General features: G+C 39.3%; 1 protein-coding gene across 5 annotated transcripts in view; it reads left to right on the top strand.

The window, feature by feature from the left end:
* The window catches only part of LRCH1 (leucine rich repeats and calponin homology domain containing 1), a 176,301-nt gene that overhangs the window by 77,213 nt on the left and 72,831 nt on the right, over positions 1-26,257 (top strand). For all 5 annotated transcript variants that reach the window (XM_012782684.2, XM_012782686.2, XM_012782685.2 and 2 more), the window contains exons 2-3: positions 4,677-4,821; positions 20,741-20,867. In XM_012782684.2, coding sequence (XP_012638138.1) covers positions 4,677-4,821; positions 20,741-20,867 — 272 coding nt within the window. The remainder of the gene's footprint in view (positions 1-4,676; positions 4,822-20,740; positions 20,868-26,257) is intronic.

Raw genomic sequence — 26,257 nt, forward strand, 5'->3', positions numbered from 1 at the left:
TTCAATTAAGAAGCAGACACGGGGAGGACGTAGTTCTGGGGTTCCGGTTTGCCACCTGGGTGTGTTTGCAGAGATCTGTGGTGTACCCCACTCCCTGCTGCAGGTCTAGACCCCAGGCTGGGTTTCCAGTAAGGAAGGACAGTGCCCATCTTGGGCTGAGTGGAGGAAACCAGGCACCAACAACGTGTGCTTTTCTTTCTGTAAAAACATATCCGAGACCTGTCAGAGTTCACTTACTTTTAGTACAGAGCTATGGAATCTTTCTAATGCCGCAGACCAGCCACCTGGAAAGGGTCAGTTATTTTTATTTATTTATTTTTTTATAAGCTATACCCATATGAGCAACTGCTATTGCCTGTATTGCCGTCCTATGAGGCAGGATCGGTAAAGGTTCAAGACAAGACTTTGGCATTATCCTAACCTGGTTTAATTCTTGGCTCTGCCATATACTAGCTCTGTGTCCTCAGGCAAGTGATCTAACCTCTCTGGTCCTAAGTGTCTGCACACAATTGGAAATGACAACAGCACCTGCCTCACTAGGTTGTGGTGAGGATTAAGTAAGGGGGAAAAAAAACCTAATTTGTTATGATCAAGGCCAATTTAAACATGCAAAACTCCAATCCAGGTTGGATTTTTGTAGCTCTGATTGTATCCGAAACTAACTGAGAAGGAATTTAGAGTAAGAGTCTAATCTAGCAATAGTTAACTCTGTATTAGATAAGATTTCCTTTCCCAAATTAGGATACCTGATAAGGGACTAGCCTGGTATCCAAACTGCAGCCTCTCTGGGGGTCACCTCTGTCCCTAGGAGAGCATCACCTGTTTAGGCTTGGTTTATGTCCAGAAAGTGAGATTGGTTAGGTCATCTGCTTACCAGGGTTTCCTGTCCCCATGATGGGGACATCTTAAGAATCCTGATGTCCAAGTCACGCCCTGATGTTTCTGGCTATGAGCCCCAGGCTGCAGGATTTTTAAAAACTTTCCAAGTGATTTCAGTGTGCCAGCAAGATTGAGTAGCACTAGGCAAATAAATCAAATAAATGTTGTGTTTAGAAAAATAGCTCATAAGCTGATTTATTGATACCTCTATACAGGTAGTTCATAATAGAATTAGAGAAGTAAAGAACAAAAACGAACACAATTTCTTCATCCATATGTATTTCCAGCTTTTAAAACCTTACTTATCTTTCTATGGCTTAGAACCCACTGGGTGTTTTCATAGGTCCTGGCTCATTTGCCTGTCTTGGTTTTGGTTGTCATTCAAGATAAAGATACTAATTGCCTTCTTAACATTTGCCTGTTATCTGTGAACTCTTATTCTGCCTGTTTCCTGAGTTGGAGGACCTTCATTGCTCACACCTTGATGTGTCTGTGATCAATAGTGGTGCCTCCTGGCATGGTCTGAAAACTCACATCTCTCTGAGCACCCCGAACTGTCTGCCCACTCGTGTCTTTAATTACAGCTAAGTCTTAGATTTCTTTCTTTCACTGACTGGCATGCTCAAAGTGCTCAGTGCATGCTACCTGTATTTCATGTCCCACCAAGCACCTTGCTCTTTATTTGTACCTTTATAAAAGCACAATTAGGGCATTCTGCCTTATGTTTCTTTCTGGGTTTGCCTCATCTTACTTTGCAAAGTTTAAATACCTTAAAAAGAGGCCCTATGTGGTTTTTCAAGTCTGTAGATGCCCTACCCTTAGTATATATTGATGGTACTTAAATAATTCAGCATGTGGTTAATTAATCTAAGAAAAAAAGAAAGCTTTTGGTTTTCTGCTTTTCAGTTTTGTTTTAACTTGAACAATGCCAATCTAGGCACTGTTTTTGTATAGACATTGAAAGAGTTTAAGGTATGTATAGATTTTATATGTAGAAACTGTAGCACAAGCCCAGGATGATCGGGGATTTATTGCATGGGTAAATTCTCACTAACTCAGTGGACATGGAGATTTCCTCATTTGTCTAGCAGTGTAGACCTGGCATTGCAGATGACCACTGTTAACATATTATAACTTTATTTATTTATAATGTATTGCCTGGCTCCTTTCAAAAAGGAATCCTGAAAGCAGGAATAACACACTTAGGATAGAATAGCAATAGCAATAAAATGCTCAATAGCAATATAGTATAGCACTAAGGCCAAACAAAGTGACTCACACCTATAATCCCAGCACTTTGGGAGGCTGAGGTTGGAAGATCATTTGAGGCCAAGAGTTTGTGACCAGCCTGATCATCATAGCAAGACCCTGTCCCTACAAAAACAAGAAAAATTAGCCGGGCGTGGTAGCATGCACCTGTAGTCCCAGCTACTTGAGAGGCTGAGGTAGGAGGATCCCTGAAGCCCAGGAGTTTGAGGCTGCGGTGACCTATGACTGTGCCGTCTCATTCCAGCCTAGGTGACAACGTGAGTCTCAGTCTCTAGAAAAAAAAATAGCACAATTAAAGAACAAAAATTAAAGAGAAGAGATTAGATTCAGTTTACAATGAGGGGAAAATTAAGGTTTTACTAGTATACAGGCAGAACTAATCCCACCTCTTGAGAGGCTCTCACAAGCCCTTAGCAAAGTCAGACGGCCAGGGGAGAAATTACAGGGAAGGAAAAATGCCAACCTTTCCCCTCAGATCTGGAGATTATGGAGGAAAAGATAAGAAGAAAGGAGAGCAAATAAAACTGTATTGTGAATGATAATGAAAATGCCAGACTTATACACTAATTACAACATTCTTCTAGCATGTTTTTTTATCAAATTGTTAATAATGATGCCATTTGTAAGTTTAGCCCAAAATTGGATATTAGCTTAATTTATACAAGCTGTTTTATATTTTCTTTCTCTCAGCATTGCATTTTCCCCAAATTTGAAAACAGAACACTTCTAAAATTCAGATTATATAATATAGATTCTACAGTGAAATGACAAATTCATTAAAGAATGTGCCAATATTTATTAGAGTATATGGGGGCTTGTATTTTATAACATTTTATAATATTTAATTAGTGCTATTAATTATTATGATGAAACAAAATAATTTGGATTCTGAATACTTCTGACTTAAAATACTGAAGTTCTGAATATATTTGACTTATTCACGGAAATTCTAGATTTGAAAGGAATATTAGAACTCAACTCGTTTCATGCACTTTAATTTTACCTATTCGGAAACAAAGGCCTAGAATATTGAGTTACTTTCTCAAGTATCTTAGGTGGTTGGAGATTTAGAACTGCTGTTCTGCTCTCGGGTCAGAGTGGTTTCTATTGTTAATTTGCTGTTCCATTATCTTTTAAAAGGTTTGTAGCTATTTGACAGTGTTTCTACAAAAACGCTTCTTTGTTTGTTTAAAAAAATGAGTGACACTGAATCATGAAAACATGATTGTTACTTCAAATAGTTGTAGTTATTGAAGCATACTACTGTTACTTCAAATAGTTATTGAAGCATACTACTCATGTGTATTCTGTATCTTTTCCATTCAACTAGGTAGTCTAGTTCTAGCAATTCTCAGGGAAGGTAAAGATTGGAATGTAAGCTGGAGTTTACTTTGAGTTTACTGGAATTTTCTTTGAGTTGAACCTGAAGGAAACAACACAAACAAGTTTTCTGGGCAGATCTCCAGCAGTGTAACACATGAAAATCACCATGTCTAGTAACGAGTTTCAGGAAGAAGGAACACGGGAGACTTCTGGAATTTTTTTTCTGTTTAGGTTCCAAATTTCCATGAAAGGAAGCTTGCTGCAATATTTTCCTTAATTTAATACAAGGGACTTCGCCATCTGTCCTGGCCTCTTAAGTCTTTTCAAGTGAAATGAATTCTTTGTGTAGTGAGAGAATAAGAACACTGATGGAAGGATGATATATATATTTATTTGTATTTATATAATATAGATTATTATGTATGTTATAATAATGTATATGTATTACATATCACATATAATCAAATAAGTAATGCATTCATATTTCTAAAGGTACAAAAGTATCTACAGTGAGAGAAGTCTCCCCCTCTCTCACTCCTGTTCACCTAGCCAGAGATCCTCTCCAGAAACCACCACTTTTACCAGTTTCTTGTATAGCCTTCCAGAAATGATCTAATTATATTGAAACATAATTGTAAATATTCATCAAAAAACACAAATGCTATATGCACTGTTCTTTAACTGGCATTTCAAAAACATTTACAATATGTCTTGAAGCTTGTTTTATATCAGCACATATAGTGCTGCTTCCTTCATTATAAAGGCTGCATAATATTAGTATTTCATTATGGATATAATGTTTAATATTATAGTCCATCACATGACATAGAATTAATATTATATTAATACTCATAGATCAATTTAATTTTAGTATTTTTATAATATTTGTTAACAGTATATTAATATTCAACCAGCCCTCTGCTATTTTGTTTTCCATCTTTTGCTGTTTCAAACCATGCTGCAAAATATGTCATTTGCATCTTTAGAGAACTAAAAAGTTTTAGCAGTATTTTTGCTTTTCCATATCCCATGTGTCCCAGAATCTGGCAGGGAAATAGAAATCACAATGCCGTAGTAACAGAGGTACAGAAAAAAGATAATGCTGGTCTAAATTTATAGTGTTAAGAAAAACTGCTTATGGTTGATAAGATCATATTGATTATGTTGAAGATTTATTGACAATATATTCTTCCCCTTTCTCGTAGATTTATCTAAAAACAGACTGGTTGAAGTTCCAATGGAATTGTGCCATTTTGTATCACTGGAAATCCTTAATCTGTATCACAACTGTATCAGAGTCATTCCTGAGGCCATCGTCAATCTGCAGATGCTGACTTACCTAAACTTGAGGTAGGTTAACTTAATATTAAAGTTGTAATCAAATTCAGTGAAAGAAATACAAAATCCTTATGCTTTCATTTCTATCAGTTTTTTTTCCTCTTTGTAATTCCTTATCACTCTTTGGAGTAAGTTACACAAAAATCTTTTAAGAGATATCTTTTGTAATAAATGTGTAGTGTTGTTAATATTGTTCTTGGTGCTAGAATGTTCTGCATGTCAATATGACAAGATTTTAAAAAATATGATTTATATTGCATCATTTATACTTTGTCTAATTAGTGCTTATAAGGTTGTAGGTATGTTATCTTCAGATATTCATGTAGAGTTTGGAGGAGAAAGGAAGTGAAAAAGAGTCTGGTTGTTAGAACAAATCAGGGGCACAAGATAGAAGGCCTTACTGGTCTTTGGAGGTTATTGGTAGCACTGGGCTTTGCTACCTAGTGCTGAGTGAACCCAGTCACTTTAAGTTTCCTTAAGAATGTTAAGCAAGAGCACTGAGCAACTCCAGCCAGATATGAACTTTGCTGTCTTTGCATCCCACTAAATTAGGTCAATGTTTGCTGAGGATGGTTTAGTAATCTGCATTGATTGATTATGCACAGGACAGTGTAACATAAATGCCCCTGAGTAGCCCTGAAGTTAAGAACATCAGTTATTTTAAGGCTTTGGTTTTAGACTTTACAACCGGATGCTGTCTGGTCAAATTCTAAATCCTTGCCTCACAGCTGGGATGTCAGGGAGAGAGAGGGAAGCTGTTTTACCAAATCTTTCTCTACTGTAAAAACAAGATCTCCAACTTCAAGCCTGAGTGTAACCTTGACTCATGTCAGTTGCATCACCTTGGTGTATAAAAAGGGTAGTACCTGATTAGTAAGGTTTGTGCTGCATGCCAAGTTTCTACCCATCTTCAAAGTTCAAAATTCCTAATGAAACAGGTTTAGCATAAGTTTGCCAGATAATTATGCCAGTGTTTTTTTTAGTTTTGATTTAGTTGGCTACTGAGAATTACAGCTCTTCTCCTTTTTACTTTGCAGCCAAAAATGGGTTTTCAGCGCATTCCCATAGGAGTGCCTTTGCTTTTCATCAGGGTTGAAAAAAATCCTAGGCAGGTTTGTAAGTGGCCTTAACTTATTTTTAGTTAAGTAAGGTGTAGGTTACTGTTAGGATAATCTAGAGGTTTGTATATCTAATCTTCACTTCTGTAGGTTTCTAATACATCTGACCATTTTGAGTTTTCTTGCTTCTGCCATAGCAGAATGTTAACTACCTTGTAATTGCCTGATGAAGGGAACATAGTGGTGTCTATAAATTTTGGTTCAGTGTCTTCCTAAGACATCTGTCCTCTCCTCCCAACCACAAAGGGGAAAGCATATGCAATGGTCTGTTTATTTACCTATTCCTGTCCTGCTGTGACATTTTCCCCAATAGTCCTTAATAAGGCAATAGGTTTAACTTTGCCTGGTTATGCTAAGTCCATGTGCACTGAGAAATTTTGGGGTATAGATGACGTTTTTCTTCTAGAATGATATAGACTTTTAAATTCTAATAACTAGATAATATAATTTTAAAATTCATATTATATATTTGGAACATTAGTAAAATTGGTTTTGATATGATGGTGTTCTTTTTGCACCTACCTGCGCACAGAGGGTAGAAAGAATATACTGGAGTATGGATCTCAGGTTTATTTAAGGCAAGAACAGAGAAACCACTGAAGTTGATGAGGGCTGAAGAGGACTGTGTGGCACGCTATAAACAGAGTTTTGTGATGAATTCCTAGGTAATGGAAAGGAGAAGGAAATAAAGAGACCATTAAACACCCAGTGCTTTAAATTTTGTTTTCTGCCTGTAATTATTTAATTTCATGCTCGACTCTCTCTTTTCTCCCATTTGTGTTGGTCATTTTTGGTTTTGTTCTGTTTTTCTTTGCTGATGTGTTTTACTTAAAATATTACCATGTTTTCCTGGTGGAGGTCACCCATCACTGGGAGGAAGCACATCCACCCTGGCAGGTGACGTGGATGAGTAGTTCCCCTTGAGGAATCCCAGGCTTGGCCTGTGAGTGCCCATGGCTGCATCTCCTAACATTTAGGACCTGAACACACTGGACACCCGCCTAGTGTGGGTTTTAATATCCCCATGAGATTGAATACTTGTGCTGAAAATGTCACAAAGAGTATAAAATAAAAGAATATTTATCAATTTAAAAAATAATAATAATATTACCATGTGTGAGACCTATTCTCTTGTATTGAATTGTGTGCTCTTTGAAAGAATTTGATAACTAAATGGAGAAAATTAAGAAAAAGCATCTTTCTTACCTCTCAGAAGTATTGTATAAGAGTATATGAAAAATATATGGACATCCTCTAAACTTTTTTGAAATCCAGATACTATATATAGATATATAATTATTTTTGATACCAGCTATAAAATGTACTGCATGGATATAAATGTGCAAACATAAAATAGTAATGAAGGCAAGCTTTAAAGTGATCCAGAAGATGGTCATCTTGTGTTATTCTATTATAAGGCCTTTAATTCTGATTTAATCACTGGATATACTTGAAACATGTCTTTTAGGAATTGGTCACTTGAAATTGAGTTATTTCTCAGTTTGGGAGTGATCTGAGATAGAGTGCAATATTGCTCTTGCCCAAAAGATTTATTTGTATCTGTGAAATAGTAAGTGACTATCACATCTGTTTACTTGTAAACACGTTATATTATTTAGAAAAAATACTAAAGGTGGCATCTAATGAAATTAAGTCTTCTAAGGCGTTGAGTAGTATCACCCACATCATCGTGTTGTCTGTGTGAGTTCTTCCTGTCCTCAAACTATCACCTCACTCCCAGCCACTCCATGCTGGTAAACAGACAGAATTCAGAATATTGTGTTTGTGTGTGATCACGACATGATGTCTCCTCCACAGCCGGCTTGGTTGTTGTGGTCTTTTCACGTCTTTTCTGCTCCTCATGAATATTATTAAGCCGACAAAATAAAATATATTTCTTGCCGGGTGTGGCGAAGAAGCTTGGTGGACTTCACTGACCTTTGGCTTTTGGGAAGAGACTTTAAATCCACCTATTTGAAGAAGAAATAGATTCAGGGTACTACAAACACATTGTGTTGTGGAAGAGCTACTGAGTTGCTTCAATCTAGGTTTTTTTTTAACTTTTCTGTTATAGTTATAAATGGGATATTATGCCAAAGAAAGAAGCTTATATTAAAGATAGGAGTATTAATTTAGATACATGAGGAAGTCAATGTGGATTTCAGAAAATTAAAGAAACTATAAATTACTTTTGAGCCCACACTTAAGATAGACTATATCAAATAGAGCATGTTCTGAAAGAGCTTTAACCATTAGGTAAGTTTATCCAATTTTATAAATAAGTGCTCCCAAACACTTTTTTTTTCCTATACTACTTAGGATTTCTATTAACTAGGAACAAAGACTTGTTGGATAAAATAGTACAGTGAAGCTGCTTTTCACATTTTTACAAATTTCATGTTTCTGTACTTAAATTTGAACCTGCTCAACTATATTTAAAATTTTTTTCTTCTCTTACTAAATCACGTGTGGAAGTTACTAATTTTGTACATTCCAAAAGTAGGAAAGCTACTTTGAATTTATGGGAAACATTCAAAATTGATTACACCCTCTGGGATATATTTTGTATTTCAGCAGAGTAAACAGCCATAAATATTTGATGATGATGGTGATGATGATGATGATAACGGTGGTATGTCACTGCCTACCCAAATTCTTGCCTGATATGTTATCTTTAAATGTCAAAAGGTTGCTTGGTGGCAACAACCTCATTCATGTCTTAGACTAGAAATAGGCTTAATTAACAAGTGAAAAAAATCTTCACTGTGAAATCCAGTTAAAAACACTTAACTGGTTTCCCACATTTTCTCGCATGACAGAAATATTGTATTTGTGGAAAATATTAATTTATTGCTGTTTATGTAGCCTGTGTTTGAAGGACCTGGGCTTTTAATCTTCGCTTCTCGGTGTTCACAACAAAAGGTTATGTTAGTTTAGTATATGTGCCACTGTGTCTCTTCCTGTTATAAAGTGTCTTAATCCAAGAAATGTGGCCAAGAACAATAAAAGTGATTAAGCAAGACTTGTTTCTATATAGGAACAAACACTTTGAACCTGAGTTACACAGGAAAGCCTCACAAAGCTTAAAATCTATTTTAAGTTGTAGGAGAGGTTGTTGTTGATGAGGCTCATGAAGAAAATGTACTTTAGGAAAATAAAATAACCTGGAGCAGCAAAACTCTTGGCAACAATAGGGGTGTTGCGAATCTAAGAATAGGGACCTTGCTTAAAAGTCTCATGTTAGAGAAGTTTGGGGATAGAGGCTGCCAAAAAATGAAAGTTCTTTATAGCATTTGATCATATTGCTTCCAGAACTATGGGTGAGTGGTTTTACTTTCCTAGAGTGAAATACTCCCAGCCAGGCCTGGTTTATTCATTAGAAACCTCTATCTCTCTGTGAGGAGTGGGTTCTGAGGCATTGCCAGTAAAGAAGAGGGCTGTCTCTTGAACAAAATGTTATCACACCATAAAAGGAATCTGTTTTGGCTACTTTCTCTGCAGCCTGGCATTCTTTTTGGCTGCTAAACAATGTACAGAAAGAGCCAACTTCCTGATGGCTGTGTAACCCGTATCCCCACATTCCTTTGGGAGTCATGCTGAAAAATAATCCTTAATACTCGGAGTATTGCACTCTATATGAAGGATTGGGGGAAGCATCTTGCACGCTAGGGTGACTTAGAAAGCACAGATTTTATATTTTTTGTTGTAAGCTGAAAATTAATTGTAATTGCCCCAAAGAAATGTCTCTTCTCCTTGCACTGACAATTCTGAAGATCGTCTCAATCACAAGGTAGTGTTTCGTCTCTCTAGAAAAGAGAACATTGATGATGTCTTCCTAAACTGAAAAGTGGAGAGGAGTTGTGTTCAGTTCAATAAAAACTCGTATCCCATATCCTTTCATGATGATCTTGTCTCATTCAAAGAGAAAATGAGAACACTTTATATATATATATGAGCTGGCCTTGGTAGCTAGGTTGTGTTTTGTGAAATGACAAATCAGCAGAAAGACACCAAAACATATGGAACCGAGTTGGAATTTGAAAGTGAACTGACTTAAAATTTGAAACTGTTTTTCATAGAATGGCAGGCTTGGAAGAGGCCATGGGGGTCTGCCAGTCCAGATGCACAACAAGCCACGTATGGTTTCAGTGCTCACTGGTCATTTGTTTTCAAGGTGGTCCATAAAATTTTTTCAAATTATTGTGCCTGTAAAGTTATGTCCATTGGCATTGGTATCTGATGGGTTTTATTAAGTGCCAGTAAGTTAATAATTGGATATGCCTTGTCAGATTCCATTCCTTTTAAGATAGTCCAGAGTTGGCAAAACTTCCAAAGAGGATTTTTCCATGGTGCATATCACCTGATCACAGATATTGTTTTAGATCAGTGTTTGTACTGAAAAAAAGAACAGAGAGACACAAAAGGAATATTATAGCTTTGATAGCTAGAGCACTGTCAGAATTTGTTGGTTTTGTTTTCAGTTGTGCTTCTGATCTTAATAGATCTTTGTTAAGATCTTTGTGCTGGGGATTAGTGCTCTGGAAATGAGGTAGATACCTACTCCTAATTCCTTGTATAGATTTTTTTCATTTCTGCTAATTCTCAAAGTTTATTCTATAGTCCTAAAATGAACAAGTTCCAAATTACATTTACTTTTCTAACTAGACAGACAAAAGCCCTTAGAAACATTGCCATTTTATCAGTAATAAACTTATTATATATCTTTTAAAAACATTGCAGTTTACCAAGTCTTGTAAGAAGTGCTATAGATGAGAAAAAAAATATTAAAAAAAAAAAGAAGAACTTGTGAAAGAAGGTGTAGATTTTTGGAATCATCTTTATCATCACCACCACCACTTCTTTTTTGTTTTTGAGACAGAATGTCACTCTGTCGCCCTGGCTAGAGTGCCGTGGCGTCAGCCTAGCTCACAGCAACCTCAAACTCCTGGGCTCAAACAATCCTTCTGCCTCAGCCTCCCAAGTAGCTGAGACTACAGGTATGTGCCACCATGCCTGGCTACTTTTTTCTATATGTTTTTAGTTGGCCAATTAATTTGTTTCTATTTTTAGTAGAGATGGGGTCTCGCTCTTGCTCAGGCTGGTTTCAAACTCCTGACCTTGAGCGATCCACCTGCCTCAGCCTGCCAGAGTGCTGGGATTACAGGCGTGAGCCACCACCACCACTTCTTGATAGTTAAATAGGATTTACCCATCACACCATTGTACCTGAGCCCTTCAACAACCCTTTCTTTTAGGTTGGAAATAGGAAAGTGATTTTTCCCTAGGCCCCACTATTTCATAAATACATATTTCTTTGACATTTTATAGATTGCTGAGCACTTTCACCTTTTTTCTCTTGTTGCATTCCTTGACCCTTAGGACAGTTTCATAATTGTGAAAATAGTTGTTAGGGAATTTTCCAGGGGGACAGCCAAAGTAGTTAAATGAGGGAAAGCTTTTGTAGTTTTAAAGTTTTTACTATATCTATAGTTGGTTCCGCTTTTTATTTCTAATACTGTAAATTTGTGCATTCTTTTTCTTTATTTGTTTTTCAGAGGTTGGTTTTATTGGTTTTTTTCATCTGTTTTTTATTTCATTGACCAACTCTATTGGTCCTTTCTTTTCTCTTTCATTAATTTCTGATCTTATTTATCATATTTTCTTCTTTTTGTTTTCTTACATATAGTTTCTTTTTCTAATGTCTGGAGTTTAGATATTGAGCTTATTGATTTCTAGTTATTTTTTTTCTTTTCTTACAGGAGCATTTAAGGCCATGGACATAGGGCTTTAGCTGACTCTTAAAAGCTTTGACATGCAGTGCTTTTTAATTACTCCTAATTTTTTCTAGTTTCCAGTATTACTTCTTTTGCTTGTTTTAAATTTCTGCAGAATAGTTTTTAAGTTATCTTTTAAAGTTTATTTTTAATTGTATTATATCAAAGAACATTTTTTGTTTAATATAGATCCTTTAAATTTGCCCAGATTTGCTTTATAGCCTATGCATAGTTAATTTTGTGACTGTTCCACATGTGCTTAAATACGCTATATGTTCTCTAAGTATTGTATGTTGTGTTTTAGTAAATCCACTAAATATAACTTTTTAATTCAGGAGTTTATCTCCTCTACCCTAACACGTTTTGTGTCTGTAGACCAAGATAAGTTGGAAGGGTGTACTAGACAAGAAACCCAGTAATCTTTTTGCCCGTTGCAAAATTGTTCACCATTTTTCCTGATACACCAAATAATTCAAATTTATATCACCACATACAAGAATTGTGTAGCTGCATGCACTATTTGAACAGAACTATAGGTAGGAAAAAAAATCAGTGATGTTCAGGCAGGATTGTGAAATCCTTCCTTTCAGATCCTGTATCCTAAAGACTGTGAGAGCTTGCTTGTGTGGAGCGGTGTGGGGTGTGAGGCTGAGGCGGTAGGTACCTAGTGTGTTTTGGGGTCAGTGCATTTCTTTTTTTGTTTGGTCAGTACTTTGAATGGGTAATCTTCAGGGAGTTGAAGTAGACTGTTACAAGCGTTTGCCCAGCTGGTAGAGCAGTACCAGAGAGAGACCACTGTGACCTCAGTACCAGGAGGAGAGGACAGTCTGAGATCTTCAGCAGAGGCAACCTTTGAACGTGTGCCAACAGTTCCAGAAGTCTGCAGATACTTGCGTAGAGAGTTCTCAGGACTACCCTGGAATCCTTTCATTTCAGCTTACATGATAAGATCTACGAAGGGAGTCTCACTCTATTCCTTAGGAGTCACTAAATTTTCTAACTTAAGTCTTTAGAGTCCCAGAAGGAAATACCTGCTGCTACAGCACTTTTAAAATATACGATCAGTGTTCAGGTGGGATGTGAGTGATATCAGCTTGGAGAGATTTTGCCTACTCTTGTTAGAGATGAAATTTTAGCATCCATAGATATTTCATATTTTCTCAGAGCTTAGAGCAGGCCTTTGAATGGAGCAGGCACCCAGCAGGTGTAGAAAATAATTTCAGCTTCTTTTCGGTATTTGGTACCATATCACCTTCCTCCCTTGGCTTTGGTCATGAGCTTTCCTGCTCACTTTTCTGTCTTTTTCTGTTTCTTCTTTATTCCCATGTCTGGATGTTCTTTCTCTTTCTGTGGCTTAATGCTAGACTCCCCCAAAGCTTTGGTCCTTAAATTTTCTCTCTCAGACCTCTGACTCTTGCATCTCAAATTTGTTCTCCATCCCTTCGACTCTGTTGAGCCCCAGTCCTCATTTCCCCATTGCCTGACATTCAGTTACTCTTAGATATCCTAGTGACTCCTCACGATCCAGCATGCGCTAAACTCAAGCCAATTTTTTTTTCTTTTCCAAGTTAGCATATCTTGGATCCCTGTTACTGTTCATGCTCCTGCTGTTTAGAATTCTGTGCCCTCCTTCTACAGTTTTCCTGGCTTAGCTTCACTTTTTATTCCGGCATAAATGCGAAGAAGCTATGCTGTGTAGCGGGAAGACCACAGACTTTGATCTGAAGCCTGACCTGTGTGGTTTTAAACCCAAGCACAGAGCCACTCTCTAGCCACGTAGCTTGGAGCAAGTTGTTTAAATCCTCTGAATGTCACTTTTTGTGTCTGATAAGTGGAGGGTATTAATACTTACATTACAGTATTGTTGTGAATATAAATGACAGAATATTTGTCTGAGTGCCCACACAGTGCTTTCTATGTAATAACTACCCAAGAAATGTTTGTGGAATTGTTGAATCAAGTTTTGTGGCATGCTTGTCAACATACAGATTGCAATATGGGTTAAGAAACATAGTGGCGAAAGATCTAGGATTTGTGTAAAGTAAGTGGATTTTGTAGTATTGTTGGTAGAGAGATACGCTGTTAGTGTGTAAAAATATTAGAGTTGTTAAGAAGAATCCGGTTTTTAGTGGTTGTCAAGTGGCTCAGTAGATGCTTTCTGAAGACTCATTTCCTTGGAAGGATGAGTCAGAAAAAGAGGACATACACAGACTAATATTCATGCGTGTTCATCTGCATTACACATTCAGAAATTCCTAGAAATAGATGGAGAGGCACACACATCTTCAAATGGTAAACAATAATATTCAAGTATCTTAATTTTTAGTATGAATATTTTTTTATTAACTCAGTGTCCCTGGGTAAAAACTGATCGGAGGAGCCTGTGCTCACTGCAGTCAGTATCAAGAGCCTCTTCTTTTTTTGTGAGGGGAAAAATGTGAAAGTAAAAAAATACATATTTTCTTGGCTTTCTTGGAGTGACATGGAAAAGGAAGGTAGGAGTACCTTCTGGGTAACAGGAAACTGGAATACAGCTCCAAAAAGTGGGAGAATTGTCTCCGGTCTCCGTACACCTTTCCTAGTCATTCAGAGATGGTTTCCCATGTGCCAGCAGCAATGTTCTGCATAGTGGTATTTTTTTAAGACGTGGAGCTTAGCCCACTACAATCTTAATACTTAAAACCCCACATTTATATTGTGGCCTCCGAAGATGTTTGACAAATTAATATTTCTGCTGGTATTGGATATTGAGTTCTTTTTGAACATCCAAAGCTCCCTTGATTTTGAGCGTTCAGATCTATTTTTAAAATAAAGGAAATTTAAAGTAATAGTTTTTAAAGCACAATATAGGCTTTGTGCTTTTGGGATTGAAGTTTCATAGAAGAAAGGAGAGAAAAAAATGGAGATGAAGCTAGTTATCAACTAACTGCCCTTGGAAATCTAACTACAGACACTGGTAGCAGTGGTTACTGACCGTTAGGGGTGTAAAAAAAAAAAGTGGAATATTTCAAGAATGGTTTATTTATACTCAAGAGGAGACTGATAGGCTGTTATTGTGGGAAACCGGTTCAGTTGCAGTAGCCCAAATATGGTGCAGGTATGCACAGTGAAAATGCACAGCGAAGTAGCTGTTGCAGAAATTTGCCTGAACTCGGAGTTGCTTACGCACTCACTTTTTCTTCTTGTTTTTCTTACAGTTTTCTTTTCTAAAGATAATTCGTTACCTTCTCAAAACATGGCTTTTATGTGTGTGGAGTGTGAAATTGATTGGTATAGCTTTCAAGAACTGGTTCAAGATTCATTGAAATGATGATTTCGTGTTTCTAGTTTTGAAACATCGTTTTCAGATGATTGTGCTGCTCAAGCTGTAGTTAGCATAATCCTGGATGTGTGCATCAAATCTCTCAGCCCAAGTTTGTAAACTTGGGCTGAGAGATTTGATGCACACATCCAGTCTTAATTAAATTTCTGTCTTTAAAAACTCATGTAAAATATTATTTTTTAGATGTACAATTGAGCGTAAAGATGGTCTCTATTTGATTTTTGCTTTAGAGCATAAAATTAAAGTGGACTGAAATAACCACCAAGCAACTCAAAGTTGGGCTTTTGTTGCTGCTGTTGGTAATTGTCTCAGACGGGTAATGATGGTGGGAATGTCGGGGGAGGGCTGGCGATGAGGGGAAGAGCTCAGTCATTAGGGGAAACGAGGGCGAGACATTTTGCCACAGTGGATTTTTCAGAATGGAACAAGCAGGAAACAGGAACTGGTTCTCTATGGATATTGTTCTCTGCCCTGTGTGTATGTGAAGACAATTAACAGTCAGGTGTCATATGCAAAACAGAAAAGAAAATTGCTCTGCCTCTAATGAGAGGCAAATAGTGTAGGCATAAAACAACATAAAAACAAAATTGGGTGCGGTGAAAAGGAAACTTACTTGACTAAAGTAAAAAAACTGCTGTTTACTGTAGGTCAAGTGCCTAGCACAGACAAAAATGTTCAAACAAACAGTAACAATAACCACCAGTTACTAGCTCGGTTCTTTCCCTCACTGAGACTTACACTGAAACCCAGTCTCAGGTGAGTCTGAGGTGTCCCATGCCATGAAACCGTCCCTGCTTTCTGTGTGGCCCTTTAAATTCAGGCCTGTGGCATGTTTTTAAATAATACTGTGATAGGTGGTGGTTTCACATTATTACTTATGTTACTATTTGAAAACCAAGTAGTAACTAGAGATGGGTGACCCTTGGGTATTCTTGTTTTCCCAGAGAAATGAGTAGGATCCTGGAATTAGAGAAGATGGGAAAGAAAAGATCACTCATAGGATTGATTGTATGTTCTGGTCTTGGTTATCCAGACCGGAAATAGGTACTTGGTTTGCTTTGGCCTGAAATTTTATAGCCCAGCCTGGTTCTCCCCAGCATGTCTCTGAGCAATCATCTTTATTGGCGTATGTTTTCAATGAGTAAAAGAAAACATCAAACTGTATTTTAAAAATGGCTGAAGTTTTAGCAGTTAGGAAATATGGTAAATTGATAAATATAGTCATACACTGCATAATGATGTTTCAGTCAATGATGAACTACATATGATGGTGGTCCCACAAGATTATAATAGAGCTGAAAAATCCCTGTCACCTAGTGATGTCGTAGCAGTGGTAATGTAGTGCAGCAGATTACCTTTTCTATGTTTAGGTACACAAATAAGTACCGCTATGTTACAGTTGCCTACAGTATTCAGTACAGTAATATGCTATGCAGGTTTGTAGCCTGGGAGCAATAGGCTGTACCATATAGCCTAGGTGGGTAGCCGGTCACGCCATCAGGTTTGTCTAAGTATACTCTGATGTTCCCAGAATGATAAAAGACCCTAATGACACATTTCTCAGAATGTATCCATGTTTTAAGCAACACATGACTATAAAATCAAGCTGAGCACACATACACTCTTTTGGTCAACTCCCCACTGCTTTGCCACGTTAGCAGTTGGTTATGGTTTAATCTTTATATATGGATGCAGTATTGGACTAAGCTCTCTTGTTTCTATAATCTCATGGTAAGTAGGTATTATTATCTCAGTGGTATAGCTGACAAAACCAGAGAGATTCAATGACTTACCTAAAGTCATAGAGATAATCTCTGGCAAAGATGGGATTTGAACCCAGGTCTTCTAATTTCACAGCTGATGACCACACCAAACAGCCAGTTGAGTAGGGAAATGTTATAAGAATTTTTCTATAGATTATTTTCTAAGTGAAAATAATTTTCTCTGTTCCATTATTAAGTGAACTCACACACTAAAAAAAATATAAAGGTATATTCCAGTAGAATTAAAAAATATAAGTATTATTTCCTAATAATAAAATCACATATGAAAATATAGCATGTCTTTATAATCACATATTTTCAAGAAAATAACCATTTGATAAACCAGTAAGAAACTATGTCAGATACTAACAATGATTCTCAAAATATGGACATTAATAAGTACCATAGTCAAAATACATTAAAATAAGATTCTCTCAAAGTAAAACCGTAAGAAGTGACTTGGTTCATCAGTTCCTTAATTTAGGAATTAAGTGAGGGCTACTGGTTCTTGAAGCCAAGAGAAATTTATCCTGCAAACTTAGGCTACCAAAAATGTTTCAGTTTTGTTGAGCTGCCTTATTTCCTCTTGAAATGAGGAAATAGACAAATCAGTCTAGCAGGGAGTCTTTCACCTGAAAAAGACGAAGAGGAAGCATTCGCAACAAACCAAACGTGGTAAAAGCCCACTGCCTCCGCACTCCTCTGGGCAGGGACAGTGGCAAGAGGTGGGGGTGGGGACAGGCTCAGCTCGGGAGACCAGCAAGAAGGCTCAGGCTACCATGACTGCGCCTGTAATTTCTACTTCTAAATAAGTAGCCCTTCTCTCCCACAAATTTACTTTTTTTGTGTAATGAGTGAGCCAAAAAAAGAAAAGAAAAAAAATTAAATTTTACTTTTAGATGTGGCTCACAAGCTAGGTTTGAAAATAAATGCTGGCCATCACCTTATCAGGTACTCTGTGGTCATATTTTTAAACATTCTTTCTGCAAAGGGCCTGTTTATAGCACCAGCCAGGCTGCAGGAGCCCAGCAGGGGCATGATAGTGGATCGTGGCCTGAGGTGCTTATTTGCTTGAGAAAAATTGCTGCCAGATGAGTGGTTTCAAAAAGCTAAGGCTGCTGCTGTGGTCTTTAGTGGGTCGAGGATTAAAGGAAATACAGCTTCTCTTCTCCTGTCTAAATATTTGCTGGAGAGCTAATGGGTTTTTGTATGCATGTGTATTTCCTTTTTTCTATTGGGGAAATTACAAGTAATACAGGAACATCCTGTGATAAAATATATGAAGTAGAGGCTGAGGGGGAACAGATGGATGAAGTAGAAGAAACGTGCCCCACGTCTGTGGCATGTTGCATTATGACTGAATTCTTGGCATCGTGGATTTGTAAGTCTACAGATGATAACTGCACTGTAAACAAGGAGTGTATGCAGCATAAATAGGAGATAGGCTATTCAATCAGCAGCTTTTAGTGTTAAAAGCATTCATTCCCATCAAAGAGACAGGAATGCTTTCACAAGCTTAAATTTTATTTTATTTTAAACCAGTATCCACTCTGGAAGATTTCCAGTGAGAGTAAGCCCATGTAATCTCAAATATACTCATGCATCTGAATGAGCAGAGCCTTCTTGGCATTGCTTAAAATAGTATGATAAATGACTCTCCCAATCCTATATCTGCAAATCTGGTTAGATGCCTGCATTAAAGTAGTGAGACTGGGAATAGTTTTAACTCTTGAGTTTCTAAGAAAAGAAACATGGGAAAGATCTCAACCTGTGGTGGTGAATTCTGCTGAAAATAGGAGTGCAGACATTTCTTGAATATACTAATCTTTGTTCTCATTATCCTCTCTTCAATAGGAAGTTTAAGAATGGCTTCAAAATAATAAAATTGTCCTATTAACATATTTATTTGCCAATCCTCGCTTTATAAAATTGCATATTAATAAGTATTTTGTAACCACGAATTACATTTCACATTTATTTACTTGCCACCTTTTAATAAACTGAGTTCTCTATTCCGGAGGTAGTGTCTTCTAAGGAGCCTTTTTTGGAGCTTGAAGAAAGCCCTCCCAGCAGGGCACCAGGAAGACCCTTCATCCAGCCAAAAGAGCCCCACTGGGCCCCTGTGGGCCAGAGAGGACAGTGGCAGGGATGTGAGAAGACAGAAAGACAGGCTGGCAGCCCCAGCTGCCCCCTTCCACTGCCCCCAGAGACCCGGGGAGAGTGCCAGTGCGGGCCCATTGCCCTTATTCTCTCCATTCTCCTAACCAGGGGAAGTGAAGAGACAGCTGGTCCTTCCTGTGCCAGGGAACCCCCAGGCGGGCTCTCAGCCTCCTCCCTCCCTCTGCTGGACCTGCGTAGAGAAAGCTCTTCTTTGGCTGCCTCTTTCTGGAAATAGCTTTCTTTGTGGATCTGGGCAGTGGTGAGCAGCTATGACTGTATCTCTTCTTGCCCAGTTACCTGGGCCTTGGAGCCTGGAGCAGGAGAGATAGCAGGGGGTCGCCAGGGGGAGTGCCCAGAAGAGAAAGGTTCTCTCCACAGCACAGCACCTGCCTTTTCTGAGCCCATCAGTTAGCGATGCCCTTTGGTTAACCAGATCCCTGCCCCCTCATCTGGGGGGAGAGTGTGAGGGAAAGTAAAACTTTTAATTGAAATGTATATACAGAAAAATACACAGATCATAAGTATATGGCTCAATACATTTTCACAAATAGAGCAGCACCCCTGTAACAAGCAACCAGATCAAGTTTATCATTTTATAATGATATTTCTTTCCTGATTATAAAAGCACTTTTAGGAATTTTGGAAAATACAGCAAAGTGTTTAAAAAAAAAAAAAAAAAAAAAACCACTCATTGTACCTATATCCCAAAACAACCGCTGATAATATTTCGCAGTGTTTCCAATCTGTCCGTCTCTCCCCCTTGCATACACAGATACAGTTAATCGTGTGCCTCTAAATACACTCATACAGGAAGACGACTTCTGAAAATTAATGCATGTGTTCACAAACACACAGAAATTTCAAATGGTTGAAATAAATGGCACACGGATTTTTAGATGTTTCACTATGTGGTCATTGGCCTCATCACCAGGATGGCAGAGAATGAAAGTCAGGGAAACTGAAAACCATCTGTCTCTTTACTTGGTGGCAGAAAAAAGGGCTTTTTGTGGGGGAGGAGGCTGAAATAGATGACTGACATATAAAGATGCATGATTCATAGATTTCATTTATCTAATATTTTTGTGTCTTTCAGAAAACTAGGCGCTGATGATAGACAGTTGAGAGACTTCTGCTCTTCATGCAGAACAGAGGTGAAACTCAGACTCTTTTGGCTGCTCTGTGCAACTAAACCCCTTCTGGGCTACCGTTGTGCTTTGCCAAAAGACCAGCTTTACCTTTTTATCTTTTAGCTGGCTCTCTTGCAGATACCAAAGCAGACTTTAACTGTAGCAACTCTTTTTTTAATGAAAGGAAGCTGAGTCAAAATGTTGGAAATCAGCCCAGTCATTTTTGAATTGCAGCAAAATCATCTTCTCCATCACTGCTAACATGAACAAAAGGACACCTTCGTGGTTCTGGTTGTTCTGGTCCTAGCTGGGTGTTCTGCAGGCATTGTCAGGAAGGGACAGTTGTCACCAGCTTCCCGTAGCTGTTGGTTGTGCAGGATATGCTGTCCCTCAGCCTCTGCAGGGAGGTTGGTGGCATTTCTACTATCAGGGAAAGTCGTGCCCCTCAGGACTGCCTATGCCTTTTTTTAAATTAAAATATATTTTTGATTTCTTACACACTTGTAATTTGAGTTACCACACACACAGAAAATGTATCGGATTTTTTTGTATTTGTAAAATGTCTTCTCCGATCACTCCGTTTTTCCTTTCTTGTTAAAAACGTGTTCACAGACAGTACGAAGTGGCCTTTCTGTTTACATGTGTTCTTGTTGTATTGTCTTTGCAGTCGAAATCAGCTGTCCGCCCTGCCCGCCTGCCTGTGTGGTCTGCCTCTCAAAGTCTTAATCGCAAGTAACAACAAACTTGGATCATTACCAGAAGAGATAGGTCAGCTCAAACAGTTAATGGAGTTGGTATGTTACCGATTTTTAAGATGCTCTTTTTCGTTGGTTGACTGATCATAGCCTGTGAAGGTATTCGGAAAGACTTCTTGCCACGGTTGGACAAGGAGGAGTCCGATTTGTTTGAGGGCAGTGTATGATAAAGACATTAAGTGGGGAGAGGAACAGCCGTGACAGACACAGTTCCTGAAATTTACAGACTTCCTGTAGTTTACAGCTCCTAACATTAGTTCCTGAAGTGTACAGCTTATCACACTGTAGTTAGATATTTTTTTCAGATTGCATATAAATTTATGAAAAATGATGGCTAAACTGACAAAGTAATCTACAAATAAGTTAGTAGGCCACACTTCAGGGAGGCGTATAATTAAATCAGAAGACAGAAAGAACAGAGTGCTCTGATTCTGTAAAGATTTTAGAAGCCATTGTCCCCAGTGGATGTAACTTTAAAATGTGACCACATCCCCAGGGATAGAAAAGAAGAACAAGTTATAGATGGACACAGATCGGTTACAAGTGTGTGCCCGAGGCTGACATGGCTGTTCTATTTCAGTCTTTCACTACTAGGTTAATTACTTGCCTTGTTTCTAAATTGGGAAAGACTGAATCCGTTCTAGGTTTCCAATGAGCTAACAAGGGTGAAGGAAGAGACTAAAACGTAATAGTCATAATTTATTCTGCAAGCAAGTGTTAATATTTATTCTATACTGCCCTTGTGTCAAGCAAGGGCTCAGTGGGATTAAAATGATGGAAAAGACACAGTACCTGTCTTCCAGTAGCTTCCAGTCTAGAACATCGATGACCAATAAGTTTTGTCTTGTGTGGCCGCTGCTTTGGGGCCGCCTGGCACTGCAGTATTGGCATGTGAGGCCCAGGTAGAGAGTGCTGTGACCACCTAGTCCTGTCTGCAGTGGGAACTGGCTGAGGGAGTGACAGCACCCACGTCACATGGTATAGAAATGCGTGCTTGCTGTAGAAGGCGTTAGAACTATGAAAAGTGAATTTTGGGGGGCTTTTTTGGTAGCACTGTCTGAAACCCATTCCAGTTAGCTCATACCAAAATTTGGGGTTGGTTAGAAAGATGCAGGGGTCTGTCAGATCACCAAGTGTCAGGATATTTGGTGACAGACCATGAGCAACTAGAACAAGATACTGGATCCTTGTCAAGGACCGTCGCAGCAGTTTGTTTTCCCACTCAGCTTTCTCTGCGTTTCCATATAATAGCAGAGGTGGCCCAAGTTTAAATGTCCTCCCAGCTGACGCACCTAGACAGAGACCTACTAGCCCCTCTCAGCCTCAGGTTCTAAGTGAGCAGCAAGATGTGTGTCCTCCCCTGACTCCTCAGCTGTCCCCAAGGCACACAGTGACACTGCCCAGACACGCCCAGACACGGCTGCAGGGCTGCCACTAAAGGGGGCAATCCTGAAAGAAGACATACTAATTTGGGCAGACACTCCCCCCATCCCTCCCCACCACCAACGTTTCTATTACAAGAAGTGTGTGCACGAGGTAGGAAATGACTGCTGCAGTCTTAGGGTCGGGAAAGGATTTTAAGAGAAAAGACCTTTGGGAACCCCTTAAATAAGCCCATGTGGGATTTCCTAGGAGGAAAAAAGAAGGCAGGGTCAGGGGACACATTCAAGGAAAAGGACAGCCTGTGCAAAGCCAAGACGGCCTGGAAGTCCATGGTGTGCTTAGGGAGGGGGAAGCTGTTGAATCCAGCTGGAGTCTAGGTAGGACGGGGCTGGGTGCGCCATGCTCACGCGCACTGCCTTAGATTTAGGCCACCGGCAGCTCCTTCCCAGGGCGGTCAAGGCCCTCCATGGTGCCACCCTGCTTACCTCTCCTGCTTCATCTCTTGCCACTGGCCCCTTCACCTGCTAAGATTCTGCCTTCTGAGAATGCACCTTGTTCATTTTCACTTCCAAACTTGTGTACACATCACTCTTCCTGCATGGGCTCTCTCTTCCTTCTCTCCCATTTCTTAGTTATTGGCCAAGTTAGATTTCACTTTCTCCAGAAAGCCTTCCTGGATCCTCCAAGCCTGAGTTCGATGCTCCTAAGGCAAGCACCCTGTATTTATTACTGAATTTTCATCAATCACAGGTGTTTTCTTATGGCTTCCTCTGTACCAGCTCCCAACACCCAGAAAGCAGCTTAAGCACAAGAACTTTTACTTGCTGTTGCAGCCTGGCTGCCTGACACCCGAGAGGCACCGTGGGTGTCTGCTGCATGTTGCCGGTGAATGGTGGGAAGTGAGCCTAGAGAGGTGGCTGGGACAGACTATGAGGACCCCCAGGTGCTGAGCCTTGGAGGGCTTGGCGGGTGGAGCGAGGAGACTCTGTCTTATTGTCCAAGTGATTCAGAAGATGCCACTAACTGGTTCCAGGCGAAAAAATACAGAATAATACTATTGATGAAATGGATAGTCATATGCTTCTTCTTTTTCTTTTTTAATGCTGCTTTTAGGAGTCTGATAAACCACAAAATCTGTGGTTGCTAAAATTTGGATTAGATCTTGCAATTAAAACATGAATAACAAGGTTTTTTTCTAATTGACTTTGTGTTTTAAAGCAGTTTTATGTTCACAGCAAAATTGAGAGGAAGGTATAAAACTATCCCATATGTCCCCTCCCCCCCCCCAGGTGCATAGCCTCCCCCATTACAAACATCATCCACCACCAAGGTACATTTGTCACGACTGATGGACCTACACTGACACATCATTATCACCCAAAGTCCATAGTTTACAGTAGGGTTCGCTCTTGGTGTTGTACATTCTAGGGGCTTGGGTAAATCCACCATTGTAATATCACACAGAGAGGTTTCATTGCCCTAACCCCCCCGTCTCTGCCTGTTCATCTCCCATAACCCACAGCAACCACTGATCTTTTTACTGTCCCCATGGTTTTGCCTTTTCCAGAATGTCATACAGTTGGAATCAGACAGCTTCTTTCACTTAGCAGTATAATATGCATTTAAGGTTCCTTCATGTCTTCTCATGGCTTGATAGCTCATTTTTCTTTAATGCTGAATAGTATTCCTTTGTCTGGAGGTACCACCGTTTGTTTAGCCACTCCCATACTGAAGGACATCTTGGTGGCTTCCACGTTTTAGCAGTTGTGAATAAAGTTGACAAGGTGGTTCCCCAGTCCCTCACCCCTCCCTTCTCGGGTTCCTGTGCCAATGGATGGCACACTGGTAAGGTCAGTATTCTGGAACCTTTTGGCAGCTGATTTGTGTTTCTGTCCCATGAACCCAGGGCTTAAGTGACACCACATGCCATCCATCAGCTGTGCTCCAGAGCTGTGGAGCGGGTCGTCTGTTAGCAGGAGGCACATGTGCTGAGCCTGGGAGCCAGCCCATACCAGAGCAGGGCTTTCCTCAAATACCCTTCGTCAGCTGCAGGGCTGGCATGTGTAAACTGTGCTATCTCCGGCTCTGGGACACCCGAGCTGCTGGGTGGCTTGCAGGGGGCCCCACGCTTTTCTTAGGCACCCTGCCCTGGGCCCAGCTCTAGTGAGGACAGGCCTGCATGCTAGTTACAGCACTGTCATGCCACTTACAGCACCTGATCCTGTATCTTTTCTACACCAGCAATAACCATTGAACCCTCAAGTCCTAGAATGTTCAAGCCCTAGAGGATTATAAAAGGCATCTAGTCCAAGCTCTTGACATCTTACAAATGAAGAAACCAAGGCAGAGAAACAGTGAGCAATGTATGGAAGGTCACCCCAGTGTAGCTAAGTTGTAAACTAAGCTGAAACACCCTCACCCAGCACTGTGCAGTGGAAATAGAATGTAAGCAACAAACGCAATTTTAAAAGTACTGGTAGCCACATTTATAAAAATAAATAGAAGCAAGTAAAATTGTACACACACATACACACACACACACACACACACACACACACACACATATATATACATACATACCTACATTTAGAGACAGTGACTCACTTTTTCACCCAGGCTGGAGTGCAATGGCATGATCATAGCTCAGTGCAGCCTGGAACTCCTGGGTTCAAGGGATCTGCCTGCCTCAGTTTTCTGAGTAGCAGGGACTACATGTGCGCCACCATACCTGGCTAAGTTTTTTGTAGAGACGAGGTCTGAGTATATTGCCCAGACTGGTCTTGAACTCCTGGCCTCAAGCGATTCTCCAGCCTTGGACTCCCAAAGTGCTGGGATAATAGGCATGAGCCACCACGCTCCACCCTGTTTAACCCCAAATAGCCAAAATATTATTACTTCAACATGTACACAATACAAAAAATATTAATGAGATAGTTTACATTCTTCTTTTCAATTTTGAATCTTCAAAATTCAGTGTGTATTTACTCTGACAGCACATCACAGATTGGATTGGCCATATTTCTGGTGCTCAGTGGCCCTATGTGGCTAGTGGCCATTCCACCAGACACTGCTGCCCCGTGTGTATGAGCAAGCATGCTCTTTGTGAAAAGTATTTATTTGTGAAGTTGGTGAAAATTTATTAAGTTGTCATTGTTTAACCACAGGGAGTGACTGGCCTTGCTTAAGGTCACAGACTAAAAAAAGATTCCTTTCCATCCATTCTTACTTATCTTTCATATCTTTTTGCTTAAAATAGTAGTATTACTATAGGTGACCCTACCAGATTATTTTTAGTTATCAATTGGAGAAAAAAGAATTCCCTGGAGAGCCTGAAATAATTCTGGAATCGGGGTAGAAGACTTCTGTTTTGTAGTCTCATCGTAGTCAACGTGTTGAAATATTTGGAGCCCCACAGGCATTCAGAAGACCTAAAGGCCCGAGTGTGTCAGTGCTGATAAAACCACTCAGCTTATTAGGCTCTAAGTACTGTTTATTAACTATTTTGGAAGAAATATTTTTAAATTTTTTATATCAGATTCAGGGTATCCCCTCCCCCCTTTTTGAAACAATCTCACTCTTTCTTGCTGGATAGAGTGAAGTGGCATCATCAGTAGCTCACTGTAACCTCAAACTCCTGGGTTTAAGTGATCCTCCTGCCTCAGCCTCCTGAGTAGCTGGGACTACAGGCATGCACCACTACACCCAGCTAATTTTTCTACTTTTTAGTAATGACGGCTCTTGCTCAGGCTGATCTCAAATTCCTAAGCTAAAGCAATCCTCCTGCCTCAGCCTCCAGAGTACTAGGGTTATATGCATGAGCCACCGTGCCTGGCCAGACTCAGGATATTTTAAATTCAGTTGTAAAACTCTCTTTTCTTCCAAGGGTGAATGAACGTTTCAGATTCAACATTCACCTTAAAAAAAAAAAAAAAAAGCAAAAACACCTTAGCCATCTACAAGAAAGCAGTTGTCCTTTTTCATTTTTAAGAGGAATTGGAGTTGGAAAACAATATCTTACTTTTTAAAATATATCATGATTATCTAAG

Source organism: Microcebus murinus, chromosome 13, assembly GCF_040939455.1.
Source record: "Microcebus murinus isolate Inina chromosome 13, M.murinus_Inina_mat1.0, whole genome shotgun sequence".
In the NCBI taxonomy this organism is placed as follows: domain Eukaryota; kingdom Metazoa; phylum Chordata; class Mammalia; order Primates; family Cheirogaleidae; genus Microcebus; species Microcebus murinus.